Consider the following 22,164-nt stretch of genomic DNA (forward strand, 5'->3'; position numbering starts at 1 on the left):
GTTTGCCTGGCAGTATATATGGGTTACATGGCCTTTAGTTTATGGTCCTTTAGACAAGGACCTGGGTGAGAACTGATGTGTCAGTATCTAACATAAAAATGTTATAGTGCGTACACCACTGCAGTTATCAATAGACTAAAAGAGAATGACAACTGTACGTGCATCAGCTTTGATTTTTACAGATATTTCACATAATCCTGGAGGTCTGTTGCAGATTGGAGGTGTCCAATCTTGTTGGCAACAGCAACTGTGTGGCTGTGGATTGATTCAAATTACACAAAAAGTCAGTTTACCGCAGCAGCCGTACAGCTAAAGACAGTGTCAGAGTATATTCTGGCAGAAAGAGTTGGAAGCTTCGACAGAGAATGAGACCCATTGTGTTGGTATCAAGTTAGTCGAGCCTCCTCTGTGCCTGCATTTCACAAGGGGCTGGTGCACACTGTGCAAAGCGAATGACAGAGACCCAGTTCAACATGACTCATTTCACATGAGGATATTTAATAAGGCCTTAAATACATGGAACCCATGTGGGTAAACATTTAATAACAGCATACTGTTGTCACTAAATACACATCGCTATATTGTACAGGTAAAGAGAGCTGATGTCTTCGTCAGTTATAGTAGCAGGTGGTTATTATCACAAATATAAAGGTCTGTGTGCCAATGTCAAACATACATTAAACAAAACAGAAATAGCTTTGAGACAGACATACTACACATCATATGCAGCTCATACGAATTATTCTGATTCCTGATTACATTTTAATTAAATCCTGCCTTGTTAACTGCTTGCAAACATTTTCAGACTTGAGAACAAAAGCGATGAATACAGATTAAGATAAATAATCCACATGACGGTATGTTTGAGTTAGTTGCATTTAGATGACTGAGGACCCTATTTGACCAAGACATTTCCTGAAACGAGAAGCAACACTTGAAAATTTCTATAGTGCCACCAGTATGAATTCTTACAGTACATTGCATATTTCAAACAAAAAACAAATGCAGCAACAATACTGTGCAGAATAAAACATTGATTCGAGTTTTGCTCTAAAAGGGTCATTTTGATCAGGTAGCAATTCTAATCTGTGGGTTCATTCATCGCCAATCTCACTCCTAGTCGAGATGTAGAGCATCTGATTGCCTAAAGGTATGTTTTCATCTCACATGAAACAGGTACATTATACTGCATGGATAAAGGCAACTATTGGGAGTCAAGACACGCAAGGTCCAACATAACAAAGAAAAGTACTGCATGTGGGAGGAGGGAATGACTAGAAGTAGTGCGGAGGTGGAGGAGAGATGCAAGGCTTCTGCGAGAGGAGAAAAGAGCCCGGCTCTCCAGGTCATCCTAAATGTCGGAGCACATCTCAGCACACTGTTTGTCTGATATGTGTGTAGCTAGGGACTCGATGATGTCCAACAGCAGCAGCTGGCTGAGAGACCGCAGGTTGGGAAGCTTGGATACCTTTGGAAGGGGAGGAGAGCAAAAAATGCAAAAAATGAGCCGTAAAGAAAGACTTTGACTATGAAAGCAATAAATACTCAAGCAGAGTAAAATGAGGGATGGGCAGCACTTAATTGCTCATGCATAAAAAAAAATGTTTGCAGATAAACAGAAAGAAGCGTAACTGAAACATTAACAACAGCACATTAACTGTAACACTCCAGTGAAGTAGGGGCGGGACTCAAGTGCTTTCACTGGTTCTTTCAAAAATAAACAATACTCAGAGTGGCACTATGACCCACAACAGTGAGGGATAAGGTGCTTGTACAGCCGGCCTGGCTGTAAACAGTCTCTTCTCTACGTAGAAGCTGGAGGGTAATCCACTAGGCCAATGGGGTCAGCCTCCCGCCACGAGGACGGGGCTAGGGGGTTAGCTCAGCTGCAGTGAGTGGGCAGCAAACCCCCAGGGCTCCGGACACAAGCCCACCCACCTTGATGAACTGGTGGACAATAATGTGTAGGCAGTGCTTCTTCATGTCCAGGGCCTGGGTCTTGTCTGCCGCCTCCAGGATCTGAAGGGGGGGAAAAATATTGACGTGGATATGAGTGAAGAAATGACTGCGCATAAAAAAATTTGTTCAAGAATTTAAAAGGGACAGCAGAGCCAAACTGGGTCATCGCTCCCCGCAGCCTTAAACACAAATACCTGCAAGACGTTCTCCACAGTAACGTTCATCTCCAGATTCTGCTTGCAGTAGGCCTGCAGCCTGTTATTCGAAAACCCATAGTAATATGGTGCAGCAAACAGATAGCTGTTTATCAAGAGTCAAGGAAGTGACACACAAGGCTTTGTTCTGTCAACGCTACACGCTGATGAAAATCCTTATGATGCTGATTTAGCTGAAAAGCAAGTTTATTGGACCCGTCTTTTAAGCACTTGTGTAGTGAATTTAAAAATTCTTATTTATTTTTATTGCACTACCCTTTATCTCATTTTGATCGTATGTTTGCTCATTTACATTGCATCTCATTTGTCTGCAACTTTTACACTAGACAGATAGGCCAGTGTCACAGCAGAAACACACCTGAGACATATGAAAGGTTCTTGAGACGGCTCTTCAGCCGTAAGGCAAAGTGCTGTTTGGCGGAAACCGGGCGCAGCTCATCACCCATCTAACACCGTCCCTAACATGAAGCATCACGCTGCAGGGGCTTTTCAGAAGCAGAGACTGGGAGACTTGTAAAAACCAAGAGAACAATGAATGTGGCTAAATGCAGGCAAAGTCTTGAGGAGAACCAAAAGCCGTAGATTGGTGTGACGACTTATATTCCAACAGGACAGTGACCCTGAACATACAGCCAAATCAACACTGGAATGGCTTCACAACAAGAATGTGAAAGTCCTTAGGTGCCCTGGTCAAAGCCCAGACTTGAATCCCATTGAAAATCTGTGGAATGACTTCTAGATAGCTGCACAGAAGCTCCCCGTCCAACTTAACAGAACTTGAGCAAATCTGCAGGGAAGAAAGGGTAGAAAATCGTATCCAAAAATGTTGTTAACTTTGTTTTCTTACAGAGCGCAAAAAAAACCCAACAACAACAACAACAACAACATAATCCATTTTGAATTCAGGCCTGTGTACAAAAACTGCCTTAATGTCGTTTTCTTGGCAAGGTCTCACTGGACAAAAAGAGATTCTTAATCTGAAGATGGCAGAATGGTTAAACAAAAATAAAATGTGTTGAGTTTGAGAAGGATACAGGGAATCCTCTGGAGGCATGTTGACGTCTCCATAGTAGATGTAGCGCAGCATGGATTCAAAGGCCTGCTTACTGGGAACCATCTCGCCGATGGAGATGTTCACCTGACCGTCCTCCGGCATGAAGGAGCGGAACATCGCCTCAAAGTAACTGAAGAGTAAAAGCATAAGACACATCACCAAAAACAAAATGGACCAGACTGTCTGCAAGTACAATGACTATAAAATCTATTCACTCCACCCTTGACTTGTTGAACATTTTCATGTGATGCAAAATACATTGATTGGGGATTACTGGTCTAAAATCTATATAAAGTACACTTTTCTATCAAAATGAAGTGGAAATTCAAAAGAAATTATGTTGAAGTATACAATTATAATAACAGAAAAATCTAATTTGTACAATTATTCACCTTGGGTTAAAATGTCTCACAGGCAAATGACAGCAAAGTCGTAAAAAATCTCAAAACGTTTTGAAAAGAAAATCTATTCAAATGTCTCATTACAACCTAAAGATGAAGCATGAATTATGTAAGTTATTAAATTAAGTTTTTGCCAGTGAGAATTTAGCCTAATTAAGTAAAGGGGTGAATTTTAACAAACTATATTTTTCTGTTTTGACGGAAAGCAGCACTTTATGGGCACTTCCAATGTTAATAAATGTATTGTTAGCCAATTTTCCATCACACAAAAATGTGCAAAAAGTCAGGGGTTTGAATACTCTTCAGAACTACTGTATTTGCAGAAACCAAGACATAAACACAGCCTGGTCCTTACCTGGAGCGGGCTGCCAGTATAGCTTTATGCGCGGGCCGTGGGTGTCCGTCTAACAGCAGAATAATGTCACAGAACTCCAAGCCGCCTCCCTCCAGGTAAGCCTTCATGTCCTGCACCAGAGAGGTCCCAATATCCACAGGCAGGTCCGAGTACAGCCTGAGGGGAGGCTGCTGCTTCCGTCGCACTATCTCCACAATCAGCGGCGTGGACAGGTGCTCAAACTCCTTAGTCATGATCACCTGGTTGAAGTGCGACTCCTTCACCACAAAATTAAGGCAATGTTCCTGGAGGAGGAAGAAACAATTTGTTGGAGTGTCAGACCAAACGAAAGAGCTACACTGTCATAATTTCTCTCTTCTCTGCATCTTTGTTCTCAACAGTTATGTCGACGTACCTTGAGCTGATCCAGTTGCAGCTTGTTGGCATTTTCACAAACACTCAGAACATTCTGCAGGTCTACAGACGCCTCGATGTACTGCACACACAGCTGCTCCAGCCGGGAAAGCTTAAAACTAAGTGCGAGTTTGTATACATCCATGATTAGGAGAACGTCCTGGACATGACCTGTGTGGAGAGGCAGGGAGAGGACAAATTACCAACATATTCTCTCTCTCTTGGGGTTTGATGCAGTTACCAGCCAGTGACTGATAAACAGCGTGAGCAGGTGGAGAGGGCTGACCTCTGCGTGGGTACTGGATCTTGTCTGTGTACAGGAACTGCATTAGCACTTCAAACGGCTGGGCCTCCGCTTCCCTGATGGATACTTCTAGCATAGGCTGTGTCCCCGACGGCCTGCTGCCTCCTGGGATATCCCTCGGGCCTCCAGCTGCCCCCTCATCACTCTCCTCGCTGCTCTCCTGTTTACTCTTCTGCACACAGAGACGGGACAAAGAGCAGATTACCTAACACTTTCTGCATAACATTCCAACTGAAGCCCCTCTATAGCAAAGATTTCCCACTGTTACAACTGTTTGTATTACTATGTATATTGTTTTAAGCGTGGTTAATGTTTCCTCACTTAAAAGGTTGTTGATTTTGCACCCTACCTAAAAGCACACTGTGATTCATAACAGTGTTCCTTCATTTTATTAAAAATATGCAGCAAGGCTTTAACAGTTCCTTCAAGATTAAGTTTTCCCTATGGTGCTTGATGCTTGATTTTGCCACAGCTTCTTTGGACAGCAAATTGCCAATGACTCAAGTCAACAATTTAATTTGCCAAGTGCTAAGATTTCTATGGTTTATTTATTTATTTTTAAATGGAGGACAGTGCTACAAGCGAGCCACTGGCATCACAAGACATGTCAGCTACAAAGGCCTTGTTTTCAATCCAAAAAAGCAAATGACAAAGCAATATTATTATTACAATATTTTGCATCGTGATTTATTACCTCTTCACAGATACGCGTCTACACCAGAGACTTGTGTAGGAGGAGGCAAGTTCTATTGAAGTTGTTGCAGTTCCTACTGGTCACCAATAGAGGTCGATAAACCTCATACAAAGGTCATCATTTGGGGGACTTGTAGCAGGACTGAGTGGCCCCCACTGTAGTGTGGGTAAATTAACTTTCAGCTGTGACCAGCATCACTTTGAGTTTAGCTGCGTTGGTAAAGCAATGAGTCAATTTAACGCTACTATTTTTTCATGCATGCCCCCTTCCCCCAAGATATGCCACACTGGTTGCATCTTATAACGAATTACGTACTTGTTTTAAGAGTGGTGGCATCTATATTGAGAAGAAACTTTATTTTGAGTAATTAGTCTGACAATTATTTCATTTTAATGGCATGATTATGTGTGAACTTAATATGGGAAAGGCTTAACCTCCTATCATTTTGGTGCGACCTGAACCAACCTGAAGTGGAACATGTGATTTGAACATATTTAATCTGTGGATGTTGTCTGATATACAGTATAATCTAACTATAATTACTGAACTACCACTGGGTCCAGAAAAGTCACTGCCTTGTGGTTCTGCTTTAACCTTGTTGCATGATGTCTCAAAGGAAATTAAGAGTGATTGCTGCAAGGCTCTGACCTGTCTCTGCCTATCCCGCGCCTGCAGGATTTTCTTCCGCAGCCACTGACATCTTGCAGTCACTATGGCGATGTGCCCCAAGACTCTCTCCTCCCTCTGTAAACAGCACAACAAAGAGTCAGAAAGAATTAAAAATAATTAGCTGCATGGAATCTATCCATCACCTTGTGATTTTGCTCAGCATTGAAGCAGCTTAGTCTCCCAGCAGCACGACAGCCATGAGAACCCACCTCGCCCAGAATAAACTCCACGTCGCAGAATTGACGGTTCTCCCACAGTTTGCCATAGTCTTCATGCAGGGTACACTTTGGATAGCAGGAGAACTGCAAGACAAAGAAAGTAAGCATGTAACATTTAATACAGTAACTATGACAACTACACTCAGAGTAAGCACAACGGTTAGTTTAGTAAGAAGAATAGAGAGAAAAGAGCTCGCATTCACAAAAAGGAAGATAAAACTCCTCAAGCAGAGTTATACAAATGCAAAAATGAGAAATTTATTTTCCATCTGACAAAGTGCACAAGTGTAAAAGTGGTGCAAAATCTTTTCGACCTGTTTGTGAGTGCAAAGTGTTTTCTTACAGTTTTCTTTTTTTTTTAGCAAGACAAGCTTCCAACAATGAAGATTATATATTTAGAGAAAGTGCTTGTATATTTCAACCATATGACTGAAAGACCCTAACCTGGAATCTGTACATCTCCCCGCTGCGCACATTGTTGTCCACTGTGCCTCCAAAGATGTACATGGCATCTTGAATCACAGCAGCCGCATGGAAGAGTCTCCCACTGGGCATCTGAGGAGGCAGAGACAAGAGAAAGAGAGAGAATGAAGACAAAGCTGTTAATAGAAACACTCGACATCACAAGCTTGTAAACAGCTAGAATGAATGCAAAGAAGATAAGTTCAGCATTTAGAAGAAAATGGAAGGAGATTCTTCAAAAGGTCTGCTTCAAAATTTGAAGTCTCATTAAGAAATGCTTTTTCATACACATCCAGGATGACACTAGAGGTGCACTGAAGCAATAACATTTTTACATTCCAGTTCCTTACACTCGTAGTTATTCAACCAAATTCATATAATCACCTATATATCTAAATAAGTTATGACAATAACGTGCAGAATGTGCCCTCGAATGCTCAATGTACAGCAGATGAATTCAAGAATACAAAAACAGGACATTTTAGACTTGACTAGTTTTGATTTGACTAAATCCTGGAAGGAGAAGAGCAGTAATACTTCAAAATGCATAAACATGAAGCTCTCAGACAACATCCTACCATACACACAACTCAATATGAGTGACAGTACAAGGGTGGTAAACACAGGACAAACACGTTCCTATTTAATGATTTAGGCTGTGAAAAAAAACCTACTATCATTATTTATTGACAGAGTACTTTGTAAATACATCTAGTAGGTACCTCACTGTCCAGGCTGGGCTGGATCACCTCCCAAGTCTGAGAGTCAACATCATAGCAGTGCAGCTCGTTGGGCAGAGTATTGTCGGCAGCACCTCCAAATACATACAGGTGGCGGTCGAAGGCTACCATGGTGTGGCCGTAGCGTCTCTGGGGAGGTGGAGGGGAGCCCCGCAGTAAGTGTTCGGTGGGGATGCGTGTCCACCTGAGAGGACGGATCAACAGAAATGATTACTGAGGTGCAACATTTGGAACTACTGGTTGAGTGACTGGGGAAAGCGCCTGTTTTTGTCAGTTACATGGTTTCTACTCCACAAGTCTTACTCACATGTGGCCCTTGAACTCAAACTGGAAAAGGTTGTTGGTGATCTTGGCTCCGCTCTGACCAGAGAACACAAACATCTTGTCCCTGCATACGGCCACAGGGAAGTTGCAGCAAGATGGGGGAATCTCCCCACTCTGATCAATCTGATGGACAGAACAGCAGAGATGGAGACATTAACACATGCAATGTTTGTGTGCATTCGATTCCAACTATGTGCTTGGATAGTCTTCTCAGTATGCGTGCGCTCTGTAAGAAAACTCTTTATACTAGCCTCCTCCCAACAGGCATGCTCTCGATCCTGCAGACTGATGGTCCACATGTCATTCAACCTGCACATAAGGAAAACATCCATCAAAAAATGTTATATACACAAAAGAATCTATACGCTGGATGCAACAAAACCCGGCATCAAACATACCTGGCATTCCCATCGTATCCAGCAAATATCCATAGTTTATCATTGTAGACTGTGGCCCCATGTGCCGACCTAGCCACTGGCAAGCTAAAACAGAAGCAATGTACTGATTAAGGCCCTTCACGATAAAGATAACTAGAACTATAACAAGATTTAAGTCACTTTAAGTAAACAGAATGTCTGTGTTCACACTACAACTATAACTATAAAAACATCCAAAACGATAACTATGGACTTGAAAGCCCAGAATGGACTGTCTTACATTTTCAAAACATACAGGCTTCATGCATTACCTGCCCTCCACTTTCCATTCTGTCCACTGCCCTGTTGCAAACTTGTACTCAAAAAGGTCATTTTTGTTTTTCAAGTTAGAATTTGAGTAGATATCTCCAGTGTAGCCGCCTGAAATGTCATAAGCCAAACGTTATAACATCAATATCAATCCAGTTTGACAAGTGCAGAATGAATAACATTTCATTATGAAGGATAAAAGCCAAGAAAAAAAGTCACCAAAAACAAACATGCTGCTTCCATAGACAACAGCTGAGTGGTGATATCTGGGAGCAGGTGGGGTTCCAGTGGTGAAGGCTCTGTAAAGTAGATATAAACAGTCATCAAATCATATTGTGCTGACTAGACTTATGATATAGGCTAATTTGCAGTGGCATGGGGCAATGATTCATGCTTCTTACCGACACCATGAGCAGTCCTTCACATCAAAGCGTAGCAAATCATTCAGCATGTTCTTCCTGTACAGAAGATTGAGTGGCACAGAACATCAACTACTGCGGTGGATTGTAATTAAAAAGGAACTAGGTCTATTACTGTCCAATACTACTCACCCATTGTCTCCCCCAAACACATATATGGCATCTCTGTATGCCACAACAGTATGCTTGCTGCGCCTGAATAAAGCCAAAGGAGTTTAAGGGTGAATACATGGCAATGAAAGTACACATGGCAGTGCAAATCCATTTCTGAAGCTACGTCTAGCTGTCAACAGATTACCTTGCACCAACGAACTCGTCACACGGAGGGAGCCTCCTCCAACGATGGACAGTCTCAAATGGACCAAAATTGAGCGTCAGATATTCCACGCTGTCGGAGCAACTGTGGTCGAAGTCAACACTTGGGGCCACTTTAGTAGATTTGCAAGACATTGTTGCTGTCCAGTTTGGCTAATTACTTTCAGGGCCACTTGTCGGCTGGCACATCCTGAGTTAACGCCATCGTCAGTGCCATTCGTCCTAGGTGAAAGCTTAATTGCTACTGCTAGCTATCTGGCTTCAACATCACTAGGACAGATCACACAAAGTTACCTGTGTTAACGTTAAAGGATTGAGGTCGTCCAGCTAGCAACATGTAATGCTACAAACTAGCTGGCTAGCTAACGCTAGCTAGCTACGTGCTACTGCTAAGCTGCAAAATCGATACTGGGAATAAAAAGGTAACGGATGTTGCACTAAGTACATCTATTTTCTCCTTTACAGTACTTCAGCAGCTCTTTATCCAGCAACTCAATAAAATAGCAGCAAGATGTTGGCCACAAAGGTTATTGTAACTAAACAAGCAAAATAAGAGCTGTCATCAAAGACCACGGTCGCCCACGCCCCTAATGCATGCTGAAGCGAGATTGGTGACTTCATTTCACTTCCTGTAAAGGCAGAGCTCAAAGGACATTTAGCCCTCAATGTTGTCTTACAGACGAGGGGTGGGGCGATGGTAACTTGTCGCTAACTCCTCCCCCAGTCACACAGAAACTTTCTAAGAAAGATATGCATTGGGGGGGACCAACTGGAGAAAATTTCCGTTCAATTTTCATTGATTTTGTCCTGCTTGCCAATCCTATCCCTGTTGTAAGCGATACTTCCCTTCTCCACAGCTTCAAAATGTTGCTTGTGCATCTTGGACCTAAAGCTTGTGATACAACAAGAGAAATGTTGCTTGTTGGCAACATTTCTAGATTAGACACTAGATCTAGACAATAGATTGATCCTGTAAATATGTCAAATGTTAATGGTGCATCCCATTTCTTGTTTCAGATGTGGGAGGTGAACATCAGCATGAAACTGATGGTTATTGAGTTTTTAGCCCGAATTGTGCTCAACTCACCTGAAGCCAACAGTCCTTGTTTTCAGTAAGTCACATTTATGAGATAAGATGAAACTTGAATGATTACCGTGGGGAAATTGTGTCTTTTCAGAAAATGTGTATTTCAACTCATTTTGAGCGACTCTCATCGACAGAGACCCTCGGATCATCCGTCTGGCTGACAAAGCCATCAGGAGCCTGATGGAGAAGCAGCAGCCCAGCTCCAGCCTCCTCGGCCCCCAGGAAGTGGCGATGCTGGTTGTGCCCAAAGTGCTGCAGGGCTTCTGGATTAATCCGGCAATCCTCTCGTCCGTACCCCCGCTGCAGCTCAGCGACCTGGCCATCGGACTCACAAAGGCCGTTGAGGACAAGCTCTCCGCCTCTCTGACCTCCACGGACCGTCAGGCCGCCTTCTACCGCTCCATCCGGGATGAGAAGGTCCTTTCTATCCAGAACAAGGTCAGAGAGAGGTACACTCCAGACGTCCTGCTGGAGAAGCTGAAGTGCTTTGGGCCAGAGCTGCTGACCAGGATCGTTGACGTCACAGTGGGGGAAATCTGTGTGATGTTCGAGCCTCAGAAACACATGGAAATGTCTGAAGTGCTGACCACCAAAGAGGTAAGAAGACCTGTGCAGATGTATGATCGAGTAGCTGGATAAGATACTGTGTAGTAAATTTTAAATTTTAAATCATTTTTCTAAAATTCAAACGGCCTCTCTCCCTCTTTAGGTGGAACTAAATGATTCCACCCAGCCAGCTGTAATGGATGGAGCCGTGAACTCCACCCCCCTTGATGGAGATTTGAGCGAAGAGCCCGGCTTGGAAGAGGACACAACACCAAGCCCAGAAATGGACTCTGCTGTTGGTTCAACTGCTCTAGTTCCTCTGACTCTCCCTACTGCAGCTCCTGTGGTTCCTGTGAGCCTCCCTACTGAAGCTCCTCTGGTTCCTCTGAGCCTCCCAACTGAAGCTCCTGCGGTTCCTCTGACCCTCGCTACTGATGCTCCTGTGGTTCCTCTGAGCCTCCCTACTGACGCTCCTCTGGTTCCTCTGAGCCTCGCTACTGAAGCTCCTCTGGTTCCTCTGAGCCTCACTACTGAAGCTCCTGTGGTTCCTGTGAGCCTCTCTACTGAAGCTCCTGTGCTTCCTCTGAGCCTCCCTAATGAAGCTCCTGTGGTTCCTGTGAGCCTCCCTACTGAAGCTCCTGTGGTTCCTCTGAGCCTCCCAACTGAAGCTCCTGTGGTTCCTGTGAGCCTCCCTACTGAAGCTCCTGTGGTTCCTGTGAGCCTCCCTACTGAAGCTCCTGTGGTTCCTGTGAGCCTCCCTACTGAAGCTCCTCTGGTTCCTCTGAGCCTCCCAACTGAAGCTCCTGTGGTTCCTGTGAGCCTCCCAACTGAAGCTCCTGTGGTTCCTGTGAGCCTCCCTACTGACGCTCCTCTGGTTCCTCTGACCCTCACTACTGAAGCTCCTGTGGTTCCTCTGACACTCGCTAGTGAAGCTCCTCTGGTTCCTCTGAGCCTCCATACTGAAGCTCCTGTGGTTCCTCTGAGCCTCGCTACTGAAGCTCCTGTGGTTCCTCTGAGCCTCCCTAATGAAGCTCCTGTGGTTCCTGTGAGCCTCCCTACTGAAGCTCCTGCCATTACTCCAGTCCAGGGGCTTGACCAGCAGCCTGGTTGGCACTGAGGAGAAGGAGGAGGTGCAACAATCTTCTGACACCACATCAAGTAGGAATTCTTCATCAGGTCCGCTCACACTGTAGCTCATGTCTACTTCCTTCAAGGCATTGATTGTCCTCTTTTATTTTTCAGAGATCAAAAAGACCAAGAAGAAGAACAGAGTCCGACGCTTCTTCCGTCGGCAAACACTGAGGAAAACAGCTGAGGAAACAGAGAGGGACTGAAATCCCACTGCAAAAAATAAATTCAGTGTTGCATTGCAATCAGTCCCTGTCAGTCAATTTTTTTTCATTTACTGTGAATTGATGCATTGTAAAATTCAGAAATTATCATACAGGAATTGCATGATACATACAGTCAACTGCAGAATTATTGTCACCCTTCATGAAAATGAGCAAAATTTATTGTATAAAATAAATAAAATTCTTTTTCTTTTTTTTATTGATCTCAGAATCCAGAAACTGTATTGCTTTCATCATTTCCTGTTTCACTGGGGTCAAAATATGAGGTTGCACACATGTAAAATCCATTTGTCATCCATCACTTTGTGGAAAATCAAAGAGCTTTCAGCTCAGAGGAGACAGATAGTAAAATACCACTAAGCACAGTCAGGGCAATAATCAAAAAGTTTTAGAAATCTGGAACAGTTGCAAATGCACCAGGAAGAGGACGCATGTGCATATTGTCCCCATGAACAGGGAAGAAGATGGCGAGGGAGGCAAAGAAGAACCCAAGGATCACAGTTTCACAACTGCACAGTTGAGTGGAATGCTGAGGTTATCAAGTGTCAAAATCAACAGTTATGTCTCCATGTCAACAAGCTCTTTGGAAGGGTTGCAGGAAAGAAGCCCTTACTGAGTGCAACCCATAAACTGAAGCGCCTGAACTTTGCCAAGCATCACTGGAACTACAATTGAAATTGTATGTTGTGGTCAGATGAGACCAAAATGGAACTTTTTGGCCATGCACACCATCGGCATGTTTGAGAGTTAGCAAACAATTTCCCTAGAATTAGCTGTTAGCTGTTAGCTGAGTGTAGCTGAAGTGCTGGGTGCTGTTGGCAGCTGTCGGGATTCTGTGGGCAATGAACTGCTCCTCTTCTCTCCCGCTGTCAGGTCCTATCCAGGTGCTGGTAAGTAATATTTTGACTTTTTCATCAAAATTATCACTTTATTCTCGTAATATTATGACTTTTTTAATGTAATTTGGCCCATGGGGCAAGACCAGCCTCAGAGCCAGGAGAAATAATCGATTGCAAAGGATTACCCAATCAGCAAATAGATCCCGCCCCATTCACTTTGATTGACAGATGGCTGAGACTTTATGAAAAGTGACATTATGAAATGAAAAGTGTTATTATGAAATAAAAAGAGGAGCAATGAAAAAAGAAAAAGGTAAATAAAAGAACCACTTTGAAAAATGTAATTAAATAACAATAATAATAATAATAATAATAATATCATGTAATTGAAAATAAAAGTAATTTAATTGTAATTTGAAAAATAAAAAAAGTTTTTATGAAATAAAAATACAATTAAATATAGTCATGTTATTATGAAAACAATAATTATGAAATAATATAATTTAATAATTTTTAAATTAAAGGAAAAGAATCAATCAATTATTCATTTATTTATGTATTTATGTATGTAATTATTTATTTCACTGACACATATGTATTTATTTAATTGTGACTATTTTGGTCCTCCACAGCCAGCAAAAACAAAATGCACATCTTTCCTATCTGTCTTTCTAAAAGTTAACAAAGCTGTAACCAAACAAACCTGTTCAGTAACCAAAGTAACCAAAGCTCCCCTCAGCCTACCAAAAGCAAATGATGTCTTTAACATTATAGTCTTCGAGACAGGTTGTTTAAAGTGGAACACTGCCCATTTATGTAAAATATGTCTCTACCTTTGCTGAATTGCCAGGCCCAGCTGGGTCATGGTGACATGAGCAGCTTACTTACCTCAGATGCTCATTTGGCACGCCCTCTTTTCAGTACAGTGTAATGTCAATGAGTTGAACCACTTAGAAACTGATAATCTGTCCTGCCAGACAGCTGTATGGGTAGCATGCTAACCAAAGCAATATATCTTGCTAATCATAGCAGTCTAGCAAACACAAATAATATACCTCATAACATATCTGTCTTCCAGACAGGTTAATGGAGATCTACCACACACCTGTTTGTCTTCAGGTGTCTTAAGTTAATTGGAAATGTTTCTGACAAAAAACTACAGTATATCTGGCAGCTGAGCAAAACCATTATATCTCATAATGCTGTTTTCCAGAGACGTTAATTAAATTGTCTCCTCACACATGATCTCTTCTAGATTAATTTCTTAAAACTCCTCAGGAGCCGGACAAAGACAATTATCCGACAACGTCTGTCTTTCAGTCCAGGTGTACCCCTAACACACCTGTCTCTAGATGAGTTTTGCTAGTCTTTATTATGCTAGTCTTTCAGACAGGTTATATACCTGTCAACAAGTGCACAAGTTCAAGATTGGATTTTGGTATGTCGTATGAGGATATACCGAAATCCAATTGTGTCATATTATTATATTTACTTGACTTACCAAGTCAACGTCAAAGTCGTTGCAGTTACACAAAGACTGTGCATTTCTTCAGCAGCTGTTAGGACACATTCAGCTGCACTTACCTCCCTCCACTCTTTTGCCCAGTTTTGTGTATCATCTGCATCCCAACAACGTACCTTGAGCTACAAAACTGAATACACAGGACAACGCTCTAACATTTATCATTGGTCCTTTCGAAATGACCACAGCCAACACTGGTTTACTTAGGGATATTGTTTATATACATATATTATATAAAATATATGTTTATCTTGGGCCAATATTTCAGACCTTGTCCATTTATTCAAAGATGTTTGGATTCTCATTCTATATAATCAGATAGACAGACAGAAAAATAAACTGACAACTTTATGAGTCAGACAAAACACTTAATGAACTCCATGTAATATTACACGTAGCCTAATTTTCACTTTATTTTGAGGATAAAGATAAAAAGATTATCATATATTGCTAAGAGGCAGGTGGGTGGTTATGGAAGACAGGATTGGCCATAATTAGAAATGCATATCCGGAAATAAATATATAAACAACAGTGAACATAAATGAATAAATAAATAAGACATATCTATCATTTATATCCCCATTTTTTTTTTCTGTAGGTTATTTCTCCTTTAATGAGGCTGTGTCAATCAAATGCAGGTGGATGGTGTTTAACACACTATTGGTTGGTCATTGTTGTGGTGAATTGCTTGATTGGATTTGCCAACAAAACAACTTTGGCTTACTATGCATCAAATTCCATGCTGCCTTTTTGTATAAATGAATAGATTTATGTATTTATTAATTTACTTCTAATTATGGCCAATTCTGTCCTTCATAGATGGGAAAGTGGGATGTAATTGTTACATTCACAATTTTCACATTGTGTCACGTCACTTATTTTACTCCTCAAAGGTGATCTCTTTGACCGTTTCAGGCGGCTTGAGCTGAAACTTTATCTGACTTATCTAACACAAACTAAAAAATAAAAAACAATTGAAAATGCAGGAGAAAATGCAACATCATCATATTTTCTCATCAAACCAGTTTGAAACATTTGGGCTTAATTCCTCCAAAGGATCTATAAATAATCTTGCACTCAATCGTGCACCCGACAATCCAATTAAAATAACAACACTTACAAGGATAAGAATATTTTAATGTTTGAAAATGGACTCACAAACATGTAAAACAATAGTAGGCCTAGCCTATGTAATGAACTGGTTCAGTATTTGTAGATTGTGAGGTGAACGATATTTTTCTCAAGCACCCATCAGAAACATTACAGCGCACAAGCATGTAAAATGCAAACAAGTCAATACTGATAAATTTAAACAAAGACAGGTCACAAGATTGGGGATGTGACACAAACCAAAAGACAAACAAACAAAAACCATTAACCTTATAAAAGCCTCTCACAGTCAAATTCCTCCACTCTTTGTTCAGTCTATCAAAGTTTCCTTGGCCCCTCTTGCTCATGCGCCCAGTCACCAGTTAATGATATCTCTGACGTGGCCCCACAGCTTGGTGATCCACAGGTTGACCCCCAGCTCTGTCAGGTACTGAAGCTCTGGCGTCAACATCTTACGGCACAACTTGCGGTGCGCCTTGTCCACGTTCTTCTTCAGGTTATAGCCCATGATGGACTTCTCTCCGATGGGCTGCCAGGGCTGCATGGCTGTCTCTTGGATGCTGCCGGCCTCTACGGCACGACCGCCCTCGATGCAGATGGCTGCCATCTCTGCATTCCTCCGTCTGAGTTCTGCCACATCCTCTGCCATACGCTTGCGTCCATATGCCTCCACTTTCTTCCAGAAGGTGTTATTGAAATGTTGGTATAGCTTCCAGTCAATCGCGTTCCACTCGAGGGCCTTGGCCCTCAGTTCAGGGGTCAGTTTTGATACAGTGGATCCCTTCCGGGCGTTGAGCTTAAAGAAGAGCAGGTCATCCATCTCCCAGCAGAGGGCGTCCTTGAGCAGGATGAGTGATTCCTCAAAGTATTCCACCAACATGACCAGCTGAAAACGGTCAGTGATGGATCTGATTCCCTCCTCTACCCGCGGATCATCCAGCTCCAGAGTGTTGTCCTGTCCAAAGTCAAAGAACAGCAGATTCTTGAGGTAGAAAGAGTTAAAGCCCTCCGGGTCAAAGTAGTAACGAGGATCACGTAGAAACTCAGTCAGCTTGTCCTCCCCTGGTATCTTCCAGGTAAGAGGCACCAGACGGCCAAAGTAGTGGAAGGACGACTCGAAAAGCTCTGCAGGGTCTCGCAGAATAGTGATGTAGGAAGTATCCACAGGGAGCAGCTTGGTCACCTCAGGTGCATTGAAGCGCATGTGATTACAAATTATATTGAAGCACATTCCAGGTTTGTAGTCTTTAACCTGGGAGCGCTGGAAAGGCGAGGGGTAGAAGAAGTCATTTCTACTGTCAGGGAAGGCAAATTTGAGCCGGTGCTTCTCTCCAAAGCGGAAAAGGATGTTGATGAGTGTGCTGCTGGCTGTCTTGTGAGTCTTCATGAACATGACATCTACTTTAGGAGTGCAGAGGCTTGTGTGGCCAGGGGTTTGTTGTGAGCTGTTTGTGGTTGGTATGCTGTGGAGTTGAGCTGGACGGTGGGCACAGGAGTAAGGCACTGGAACCCTAGAGAAAGAGAACATGGTCAAATCATAAATGTCACCATAATTTAACCTCATCTGTAAAACAGGTAGTTTCAACCACGCAATCTGATTAAAGACATGTTCCAATTGTGCTGATAATTCTGATAAAACATTTGCTACTATGCCATCTCTTGTGCTAGTCAGTCACAGAGCTAGTTAGCAATCTTTTTGTTTTGCCTCGGTTTTATTATTATTAATGTGTACTACTTGTACTACTACTAGAATAGTTTTCAGACAGTGCATATGTGTTTGCGTTGTATAAAAGCCATAATAAACTTGAGTATATTCTTTACTGTGATTATAGGGACTGCAGTGATGTTGATGTCATTTGGCTGCACCTCATACCGACTGCATCACCATAGTACCCATAATAAAAGGAACAAATGCCTTCTTGGGTATAACTGCTATAACAATTACTATAACACAGTGAAATCACTTACTTGCAATGAAAGTCAATACATCATCCACCTATTTATACACACATTTTAGAATGATCACTGAAGACATACCAGTGATGTTTGATTGTTTGGTTGTTTCTTTTGAGGTGAGATGTTTTTTTTAAGACCCCTGTTAATTATGTCACATGCACAATCTGTAGTATTCTCCATCTTCCTCCCATGTTTTAGCATTTTTATATGAGCCAATAAATAAACTAAAAGTAAACTACACTTAGTGCTAAATCGTCAGAATGTCATCAGAATTTTCAGTCTTGTGAACCGAAATTAAAAAAATGAAAACAAGCATTTGAACATTTTAGTGAGGCATGCACTTATGTAGCATTTTGTGTCACAATCCATAAAAGTTCCAGATAAATTTGATATTGGCTAACTTTCCATGACACAATGTTATATGATGACAATATCAAATGTTTCACATGATGTTATATTCCACAAAATGCATGTCGGGTATGATGAGTCTTACTCAGGCAGATTGAAGTGGACCTGCGGAGTAGAAAGGCAGTAAAGCAGGATCATGCAGCTGGTGAGGAGGGTCCCCAGGACCAGCCCTTTGCACATGGACCTCCATTGCCTCCCTTGCTTGCCAATCATGGTCCAGAGGAATCAAGGATTACCTTGAAAAAAAGAACATCATCATCACCATCTGCCACCAGGTAGGTATTTCCTAAATGCTAGCTGACCTGACATCCCTTGAAGAGAAAATCCACTTCAAGGCAGTCCAGACAAATTTAATATTTTTATTCAGACAGGTAAGAAAGATCTGGCAGGATAAAATTTAAAGTCAACAAGGATATTCAGATATAGAGATGTATAATCCCTGTGTAATTGATAATTTCTGAATAGCTGACCTATTGACAGAATTTCACAGTTCACACCAGCATTGCCACTTCATAAACATTTTAAACACAGGGTTTAGTTAAAATTGTATGGTGCGCTACAAAATGACATGCCTGTGACTTGAAATGGCCTACCCTGTGTTTCTCACCTGTCCCTCATATAAATAATGCATTCCTGTGGAAAGTGATCCTGCATTCCCCCTGCAGTCTGTAATAAGATGACCCAGAGGCTGACTCAGCAAAATAAAGTCACGCTGGCCACCTGTAGCTTGAAGCATCATCTGACTCAAAGTGGCCTCAACATAGAGTAGGTTTTCTCACATTAGTTATATGATACAATACTGACCAAACTGCAGGCAAAGTGGATTGACAGTGAAGAGGGTTGACAGACATGTTTGGACATCCTTAAGTTGCAGCTTCAAAGATGCAAATGAATGTTAGCAGGGGTTGAATGACCTTGAGTGTTGAGTGAAAAACATCTATGAGGAGTACAATTTATAAGGTTAAAATGTGGCTCAAGGCATAATACTATCATTGTCACTCACATATCTCACCAATTTCCCCTGTAACAAAAAGTAAAAGCCAACGACTCTCCTATATCATTCTCTTCCCATAACTTCCATTACATGCGATTTTAATTTCATGCTAATTTATGCTCGCAAGTTGCAATAGATTTGCATCATTAGTGTGGAGCATCTCCACACTAATGACAGAGCACAAGTATGCATGGAAATGTAGCACATTATAACATGGGGATATAACAAGGGACTGTAACACTTTAACAACTGTTAGCTAGCTAAAAATGGTTTGTTGAATGTATGAAGCAACAAGCACAGTACAACGTCAATAAATAACACATTGTTTTCTACCTTAATTTAGTTTACAATAAAGTGAGCTACTCACAAAACATATCAACGCTCCCGTCGCCATGCTTCCCTTTTCATTGTTGTCATGACAATTAAGTTACTTCAGAAGCAAGGGGACACATTAAAGTGTAATTTCTGCATTTTCTGACAGGGGGTCACTTCTCTAGTCTAAACCATTTCGATACCAGAATTTTAATGGATCCATTCTGACTTGGGGCCATGGTAGCCAATTAAGTTGTGTCTTCTGAAAATATCCCAATTGCATGAAAAACCTTAGGTGTCAAACTTAAGTCTCTCCCTTTAGGCAAGTAATTCCCTGAGGCCAGTGATTTCTTTAGGAGCGTTGCATGGAGCCCCTAAATGATCTCCTCAGCTAAGGGCTTGAATTTAGTGTTTTACAGGACGTTAGTTTCGGCTACACTGCAGTTGAGTCCCTCGTTACCGTGGCAACCGCTTGCTGCACGATCCGCAGAGGATCACTATTATTTTGAAACATCTATAAAACTCACAACTCCCCTTGCAATTTCATCAAAGTGTACATTTCTGTGACACCGAACCATGTCATACACTTATTTCATGCAGACGTTTTTGTGTACTACAAACGGACTGACTGCTAGCTAGCTAATGGGAAAATGCATTGAACAAGCTGCTAGCTTGGTGGATTTATCTTGCCAACAAGAACTCTGGAAGCATATCTGGCTAGCCAGCCTGAAGCCTCCTACACATAAAACATAATTTTCTTTGACAGTAATATTAATACATTTGAAAATAATAGCAATATAAAAATAGCACAAATACTTAAGAGATCATGGGAGGTCCCTTAACATTTAAGGAAAGGAAATGCCCTTAAGGAGCTTGGTGCAACCCATCAGCAATAATATAATGAGGCTCTTTCCTTATCTGCAGATTTATCTAAGAATGTTTAAGGTGAACCTTAAAGAGCAACCAGGCACAGATCTTTTCATGAAGGTCTAAGCTGAAGATTGGTGTCCCTTTTTAATTAACTGTATTTCAATGGCACAAATGATGAGTAAAACCTGGGTGACCTGTGTTTTGGATTCAGTCTTGCTGGGATCATGGCTGGAGGTAGATGTGTCTGTCCCAAGTCTCACTGCTGTATGAGCCTTTGTTCCATGAACTGTAGTTACAGTTTAGGTTCAGCCTTATCATCGGAGCATGCAAACATTGCTCTCCAAACACAGCCAAAAGGGCTATTTCTGCTCTTTGTCTGAGCTCCATGAAGGACCTATTATGGAAGCATGTGAGAGAGCTTTCTCTGCTGTCAGAGGCCACTGCGATGGGAGACATTTCAGGACTAGGCTGGGGCAGGTGCAGGATGCTTTACAGGAATGGTTTTGCCTGCAAATGGCCCTCGGTGTGAATTCTCAGTAGCTTTGTTTCTCCTTTGCTTCAGGGATACGCCTGGCATTAAACGCCAAACCCTATGAGACCCTAGGGACAAATAATAGGCAATGCAATTTATGCAGCTGTTTGCTTATCTTGAAGAAGGCCTTACAGTAAAATATTCTGTATACTGGTACTCAGTGATATGATATAAAAGCAAACGTAATAAGTTCTCCTGTAAGTCATTATCTCAGTATTATTCCACATTATTTTGAAATGCTCTCTCACCCACTCTGCAAAACACCAGTCATGCAGGCAATGCCACAACCTTCAATAATAAAGCAACAGTGTTGACACTGAGCATTGTATGACTGCACACAAATACCAAAGACACAGACTCAGGTAAACACTGATATGGCTCAAATAAAGTAAGAGCTCATTAGATGAAGAGGAATATTGTTGTTAGTGTAAACACCATTGGACTTAGGATTTTGTTGAAGTGCTTTTTCCCTGAGGTTACATTTGATCATACACCTAAGGGTGTTATAATGTTAAATAAGAGGATCTATCATTTTTTAGACAATCCTATGTTTCTCTTATGTATAATGCTTGAGATGGACGATTATCAATATTACTGCACACAAAACATATTAACAGAAGAATTCAAGTGTGTTCAATTCATTTCAATCAAAATAAATAGAAAATGTAGTGATTCCTTACCCTCATGCATAAATCCAAGGAGAAACTATTGCACTAGTTTCTCTACCAAGTGCATTATGATGAGTGAACAGTCTTCAGCCTTTCCCTTCGGTTCCAGAAGTCTAATAGAAGTTGCACTTATGTCTGATCCTGACATACACATGCTGTTATTAACAGGCACGGTCCAGCACTCTCCTTATCACGTCCAGTGCTGCGAAGCTCATTCATCTGGTTGGTGCTCTCCTCTTTCCCTCTCTCCCTCCGCACACCTGATGCTCCTGGCCTCCACCTCCTCTTCCAATTTCAATTCCAAAACTGATCTAGCTGAATAAAGCACTACAGGGAGGCTCATCTAGCCACCTGTGACGTCAGGCTCACTGTCAGGGGACTTGCACTTGTCAGTGTGTGTAAAAGAAGAAGGGAGGGAGAGAGGGAGAGAGGGAGGGAGAGGGGAGGCTGTATAGTCCCCATTCTGTGACTACATACAGAGGGCTATTGAGTGTGGACACTGGAGTCTGAGCTGCAAGCTGATAGGAGGGGTGGCAAATAGCATAAAAAGAACAAATGCAGAAAGCCCAAGAACAAAGGCCTCAATTGTACCACTTGATCAAGACTGCTCTTTCTCTGTATTGTTTGAAATGCTTATTTAGCAAGCTGTCTATACATGCATTTGGAGGAAGGTACAAAGGATAGCAGATTCAATTTGGACCACAAATAAAGCAATTCACTAAACAAACAGGTACATAACGAGGATAGCCCCGAGGCAGT

The 22,164-nt window shown here is 41.9% G+C and overlaps 2 protein-coding genes across 3 annotated transcripts; both read right to left on the reverse strand.

Moving 5' to 3' along the window:
- Positions 1-490: 490 nt before the first annotated feature.
- On the reverse strand, positions 491-9,781 carry lztr1 (leucine zipper like post translational regulator 1). Of its 2 annotated transcripts, none has more exons than XM_071899695.2 (19): positions 9,192-9,781; positions 9,026-9,088; positions 8,876-8,932; positions 8,694-8,773; positions 8,477-8,585; positions 8,187-8,270; positions 8,040-8,097; positions 7,772-7,911; positions 7,447-7,648; positions 6,707-6,817; positions 6,254-6,346; positions 6,024-6,119; positions 4,664-4,853; positions 4,379-4,548; positions 3,985-4,268; positions 3,209-3,358; positions 2,154-2,259; positions 1,939-2,019; positions 491-1,468 (listed from the first exon to the last, which is right to left on the reverse strand). In XM_071899695.2, the coding sequence occupies exons 1-19, from the start codon at positions 9,341-9,343 to the stop codon at positions 1,352-1,354; spliced, it is 2,343 nt and encodes a 780-aa protein (XP_071755796.1). In that variant the 5' UTR covers positions 9,344-9,781; the 3' UTR covers positions 491-1,351. The 2 variants fall into 2 exon arrangements, with proteins under 2 accessions (XP_071755796.1, XP_078141485.1); XM_078285359.1 differs by having other exon boundaries at positions 6,024-6,134.
- Positions 9,782-15,739: 5,958 nt separating this feature from the next.
- gal3st1a (galactose-3-O-sulfotransferase 1a) lies at positions 15,740-18,242 on the reverse strand. Its single transcript, XM_071899804.2, has 2 exons — positions 18,115-18,242; positions 15,740-17,176 (listed from the first exon to the last, which is right to left on the reverse strand). Exons 1-2 carry the CDS (start codon positions 18,240-18,242, stop codon positions 16,021-16,023), a joined length of 1,284 nt encoding a protein of 427 aa, XP_071755905.1. The 3' UTR covers positions 15,740-16,020.
- Between the last annotated feature and the right edge of the window lie 3,922 nt (positions 18,243-22,164).

The sequence above is a fragment of the Centroberyx gerrardi genome, chromosome 8 (assembly GCF_048128805.1).
Source record: "Centroberyx gerrardi isolate f3 chromosome 8, fCenGer3.hap1.cur.20231027, whole genome shotgun sequence".
NCBI classification, from domain to species: Eukaryota; Metazoa; Chordata; class Actinopteri; order Beryciformes; family Berycidae; genus Centroberyx; species Centroberyx gerrardi.

Bases quoted from the DNA above. Each gene is read 5' to 3' on its own strand.
- lztr1 (XM_078285359.1), bottom strand. From the start codon at position 9,343: ATGTCTTGCAAATCTACTAAAGTGGCCCCAAGTGTTGACTTCGACCAC. The intron at 8,774-8,875 runs GTAAGAAGCATG...TCTACTTTACAG, and splicing joins AAGGACTGCTCATGGTGTCG to AGCCTTCACCACTGGAACCC. The intron at 3,359-3,984 runs GTAAGGACCAGG...TTTACTCTTCAG, and splicing joins ATACTGGCAGCCCGCTCCAG to TTACTTTGAGGCGATGTTCC.
- gal3st1a (XM_071899804.2), bottom strand. From the start codon at position 18,242: ATGATTGGCAAGCAAGGGAGGCAATGGAGGTCCATGTGCAAAGGGCTG. The intron at 17,177-18,114 runs GTAAGACTCATC...CTCTTTCTCTAG, and splicing joins GTCCACTTCAATCTGCCTGA to GGTTCCAGTGCCTTACTCCT.